Source organism: Priapulus caudatus, unplaced genomic scaffold (genome assembly GCF_000485595.1).
Source record: "Priapulus caudatus unplaced genomic scaffold, Priapulus_caudatus-5.0.1 Scaffold3782, whole genome shotgun sequence".
Taxonomy (NCBI): domain Eukaryota; kingdom Metazoa; phylum Priapulida; class Priapulimorpha; order Priapulimorphida; family Priapulidae; genus Priapulus; species Priapulus caudatus.
Window position 1 is genome coordinate 1 of NW_014580843.1, and position 5,803 is coordinate 5,803.

The 5,803-nt window shown below is 46.0% G+C and overlaps 1 protein-coding gene across 1 annotated transcript in view; it reads left to right on the forward strand.

Moving 5' to 3' along the window:
* Positions 1 to 352: 352 nt before the first annotated feature.
* LOC106819596 (zinc finger protein 271-like) overlaps positions 353 to 5,803 on the forward strand; it is a 12,914-nt gene continuing 7,463 nt past the window's right edge. The window contains exons 1-4 of the mRNA XM_014824207.1: positions 353 to 546; positions 676 to 850; positions 1,019 to 1,427; positions 2,220 to 2,317. Of these exons, the coding sequence (XP_014679693.1) occupies positions 353 to 546; positions 676 to 850; positions 1,019 to 1,427; positions 2,220 to 2,317 (876 nt within the window). The remainder of the gene's footprint in view (positions 547 to 675; positions 851 to 1,018; positions 1,428 to 2,219; positions 2,318 to 5,803) is intronic.

Sequence of the window (5,803 nt, forward strand, 5' to 3'; positions counted from 1 at the left end):
TTATCCTCCAATCACAGGTCGGAGCAATTCCTTTGTTTAGACGCATGTCTTTGTCTCTGTCATTTCATATTGGAATTCTCTCCCTTCCTATTTAGCTAGTTGCAATTTTGAGGCTTTTTCTACTGCGATCTGCAGTGTTGATCCATCTCCAGCATAACTGTACCACTGGTGTGTTTGTAGCCATGGCCCCATCTTTGTAGCATACCTTGTTACGTCCGAGGCAGTGACATGCAGTGTTGCAGTGCGTCAATGATGATATTTATTTCAACATCTTTTCCCCAGCAGGAGAGCGTAAGCAAGAGGCTCGAAATCCCACAAAGCGATCTGTCTGATGGAGCCTTCTCGTTCAGATATGCCACGTCCAGGAGGAGAGAATTCCCACCTGTGTGATGTGTGTGGATACGCCAGCTCCAAGCTAGATCGTTTTAAGAATCACATGTTCACTCACACGGGAGAGAAGCCATTTGCGTGTGACACTTGTGAATACAAGTTTAGAAACCGCAGTGATCTCAAGAGACACATGCGTATACACACTGGAGAAAAGCCGTATGCGTGCGACACGTGTGCGTACATGTGTAGGACGCCTGGTAGACTCAAGCTACACATGCGCACTCACACGGGAGAAAAGCCGTATGCGTGCGATATATGTGAACACAGATATACGACCCTCGGTAGTCTCAAGGTGCACATGCACAATCACACGGGAGAGAAGCCATTTGCATGTGACACTTGTGAATACATGTGTAGGCTTTCCACTGAGCTCAAGAAACACATGCGCACTCACACAGGAGAAAAGCCGTATGTGTGCAATATATGTGATCACAGATATACTACCCTCGGTAATCTCAAGGGACACATACGCACTCACACGGGAGAGAAGCCATTTGCGTGCAACACTTGTGAATACAAGTTTAGGAACTGCGGTAATCTCAAGAGACACATGCGTATACACACTGGAGAAAAGCCGTATGCGTGCGACACGTGTGCGTACATGTGTAGGACGCCTGGTAGACTCAAGCTACACATGCGCACTCACACGGGAGAAAAGCCGTATGCGTGCGATATATGTGAACACAGATATACGACCCTCGGTAGTCTCAAGGTGCACATGCACACTCACAGGGGAGAGAAGCCATTTGCATGTGACACTTGTGAATACATGTGTATGACGTCTGGTAGACTCAAGAAACACATGCGCACTCACTCAGGAGAAAAGCTGTATGTGTGCGATATATGTGATCACAGAAATACTACCCTCGGTAACCTCAAGGACCACATGCGCACTCACACGGGAGAAAAGCCATATGTGTGCGATATATGTGATCACAGATATGCTACCCTTCGTATTCTCAAAGTACACATGCGCACTCACACAGGAGAGAAACCATTTGCGTGTGAAAGATGTGAATATAAGTGTTCTACGTTCGGTATGCTTAAGCCACACATGCGCACTCACACGGGAGAGAGGCCGTATGCGTGCGACAAGTGTGGATGCAAGTTTGCTACCCGCAGTTCACTGACTAGACACCGGCGCACTCACTCAAAACCGAGCGAGTGATACACGCATCTATGCAGGGCGAATACAGAAACTAGGACTTACATCAAATCGTATAGCATGACAGTATCACATCGTCTAAAACAATCCTGCTGCCTGCCGCGATATCGCGCTATCGCGATATCGCTCCGTCCTTCATAGCTTATAGTAGAGTATTGTGAAGTATATAAATGACATTACTGATCTCTGTATACTATCTGGATAGCGGCTGGCCAATCCACTGTCGGTGAGATTAGAGAGCCTAGAATATATTCAGATATCATTACAAGAACGCCTGTGGCGTGATACGTCACGTGTCATGTATTGGTGTAATGTTGCATGTATAGGTTATGTAATGTTTTTTTTGGGGAAATTTTTTCAAAATTGTCATTTCTTTCAGTACATCTATTGTCATAAATACAAACGTCACATGTTGGTATGTACCTATAGATTGTGTGTTTTATGTGAGCACATGTGGTGGTGGGGGGGGGGGCTGCACGTGTGAGTGCGCGCGCACTTGTGTGCATGTGTGTGTGTGCGCGCACGTGTGTGTATGTGTGTGTGCGCGCGCAAAATCTCTAACAACCTCGTGATGAACTGCGAAAGGATATCCGATTACCCCGCGACCGGAAAGGTTACTGCATATACATGCAGAATCTAGACTGGCGTGAAGTTCTCTGCGCAGAACTGTCCGTCACATGCGAGTGCGCAGCGGTCCGGCACGTCGAGTACGTGGATCCAGTCTATCTCAGCGATTTTCCGCTGATAGACAATAGGATTAAGGTGAGAGTAGGACCCCCAGGGGGGAGCACTCCCTACAAAATAGGGTAGGTATGTGCCACTTGAGAGATGGAATAGGGGGTTCTCCGGTATTAACTCAGCACATCAAAATGCGGGTCTCCGGAACTAGGGTTTGCTGGAAAGCATGATGCTCTGGAACTGGACATGTTTGCGAGAGGGGGGTCTCCGGAACGTGCGGAAAAAAGTAGGACCTATGCTCCGGGACGGGAAATGTGTGAATATGGGTTTCTCATTAGTTCTGTTATTAAAATTTTCGCTTCTATATATACAAAGACGCGTTCTATATATATTACAGGCGCGCCGGAAGCAGTTTTGGATTGGGGGGGGGGCAAAGGCCTAAGGGGGCTCACGATTTTTTTTTATCGTGTGTGCGTGAGCGCGTGAACGCGTGTGTACGTGAGTCGCTGTCCGTTGTCGTCCGTCGTACGTCCGTCTGTCAACGTTTCGCTACGGTCAATGATAACTCCGGAACCGTTTGGCCCACATGTTTGAAATTGGGTATAGTTGTTACTGCTATGCTCCCATATTAAACGTCCTATTTTGAAGCACGCCAGTCAACGTACTTTCGAGCCACGACAATTTTTTTGCAAAAATGGGAATTGCCATTAGTCAGTTCAGGTTCAACGGATTTTGATCGTTTTTGGTATGTGAATGAATAAGGGCTAGGGGTGTTGATATTAAAAAAAAAATTATGCAAATTAGGTAGGGTTTGGCTATTATATAGCATATTATATAGACACAAACAGTCTGTGGTGTCACACTCGTCTGGTTCGTTTTACAAGATTTCATTGACAATATCTTTAATGCAAAATTGGTATTTCTTCTCCACCCTGCCGATAAAACGTCTATATTAGAGTAAAGTCTCTTTATCTCTGGACTCCTAATATACTTGCCTAGCCAGTCTTAATTCCTCTTCGTTTACTTGTTCCCCTTCGAATTCTAGTTTTCGTATTTTTCTGTACCTTCTGTTGGCCTCCTGTCACTCTTGTCTCGCGTTTTTACAGCTTTGGTCAAACCAAGTTCTATCCTTCCTCACCCCTGCTTTGCCTGACGTTCCACCTATAGCTTTTGTTCCCGCCTCTGCAAGGGCCTCCACTATAGACCTCTCCAATGTTTCAGCATCCTCATAAGGAGAGTATTTTGTCGTTAATTTATTAGCTCATCTGACATAGGCAGATGCTGCTTGCAGAATTGCATGATCGTCCATGCGTCCGTCCGGCCGTCCGTCCATGCGTCCGTCCGTCAACAGTTGGACACAAATCTTAACCGCTCGACGTACGGTCACGATATTCGGGATGTGAGGGGGGTAATCCGAAAACGAGTTGGGATGTCGAAGCTGGGCGTCAAAGGTCAAAGGTCAAGAGGTGTAAAAGAAGGGGGAACATTCCCTCCTTAACTTAAGGTATAGGGAGGAAATGCAGAATTGTGGCACAAATCTCAACGGCTCGACCTAGGCTCGTGATAGTCGGTGTATAGCATCATGGTAGGAAAAGCCATCACTATGCCGAAATTGGAGGTCACAGGTCAAAGGTCAATGGGGCACAGGGCAGATTTTAGACATTTTCTGAGGACATGGTCTGACGGAGCGATTGGAAAACCTTTTTGTTTCAGCGGTGACCTAGCATTTTTATGGCTTTATTGAAAGGACCATGAAATGTGCTTTCCGCTGACGTGCGAAGAGTAAGTGTCGGATAACCTTTTGACCTTCAAGGGGATGGTTAAACATGGATTTGTTTACTGTTAGAAAGAATTTGACTGCCGGGTTTGCTAGTAGAATCTATACATGCCTGGACGTATGAGGCTACAATGTCACAGTGAAATTTCAAAAGCTAAATTTGGTTGAAGAAGGTTTATGCTCCTTAAATCGTATAATTTCTATGACATTCTGTACTGTCAGTGTCAGTGTGTTACATGTAACATATATGCCACTGCCAGTGGCCACTGCCAGTGCATGTGGCGGTGATAGTACTGTGTAGTTTTTGCCTGCGTTAATTAGTTACAGGTGGCAGCTCTCTATTTCGGCCTGTAGGCTTGCGTAGGTAAATGGATGAGTGCTTACCTAATACCTATTCTGTCTTGCAAATAGTTGTTGCTACTATGTACGATGGGAGTTTCCATCTTCAATCTTAAGACACTCGAACGTACGCGCCATCTCGTGGCAACTTTCATAACGATCCCAACGAACATTCCTTCGGGAAGGTTCCTGATACCATCCCAGTGTTCGAAATAAGGGCTATCCGTTTGTCCGTACTTGTCCATTTCCACGGATGACAAGTAGATCTGTCCGGTAGCTTGTCCGGCGGACAAGCAGCTTTTTAGAGCAATTTTTCATAATTTTCTACCATCGCTGGCCCATGCTGGGAAACCCGAGTTAACATAGTATAAACATGGGCTGCCGGAGTGCCACCCGAATTAACATATAGTATAGACATTTATGTGAAGTTATATAAAAACGTTACCGCCTTGCTAGCTCAACGAAACGGTCATGCTAGACAATCAGACATCTGTATAGAATCAGTCGCACAGCCTCGTCTGGCAGCGCTACAGCCTCGAGAAAGAGAGAAATCTACATGCAGTGTACGCAACTGCGTATCTGCATATCTGCGCCTAACAAATGTGTCATTACGCACGACTGAAATTTTACGCTTATAACCGTAGCAACAGACCCCAGATGAGCCCAGACGCTCTGCGGCTCTTGTTTAGGTTCCTTTCACATTCCCTTTGGAAGGCTTCCCAATCGGCATCTCTGGTTTTCCATGCTTTTTAGCTCACCTTGATATCGTCAAGCTGAGCTATTGCCATGGGTTGTCGTACGTCCGTTCGTCCGTCCGTCCGTCAACATTTCGCTACGGTCAACGATAACTCAGGAACCGTTTTGCCCACATGTTTGAAATTGGGTATAGTTGTTACTGCTATGCTCCCATATTAAACGTCCTATTTTGAAGCACGCCAGTCGACGTACTTTCGAGCCACGGCATTTTTTGGGCAAAAATGGGAATTGCCATTAGTCAGTTCAGGTTCAATGGATTTTGCTCATTTTTGGTATGTGAATGAATAAGGGCTAGGGGGCAGTGAAAAAATTAATTTCTTTCTTTCCGGGGCTCTTTTTGCAAACCCCCCCAAAATTTCGGGGGCTACTTTTTCATTTTCCAGGGCTCTTTTTCCACTTTCCAGGGCGACTTTTTTCCAGGGCTGTTTCCTCAAATGTACACACACGCACAGTAGCTAATACACACTCGCGGGGCGCGCACACACCACACACACGTCACACGCACGCACGCACGCACGCACGCACGCACACACACACACAGACACACACAGACACAACAGTCAATATTCAAGACAGTTATTCATCAGACTGACAGACTAACATGATAATCACAACTCACAAGTCACAACCACAAATGCACCTTGAATAGTGAATACATCACAGGTTCAGCTAAACACAGAACTATTACGGCTAGCCAG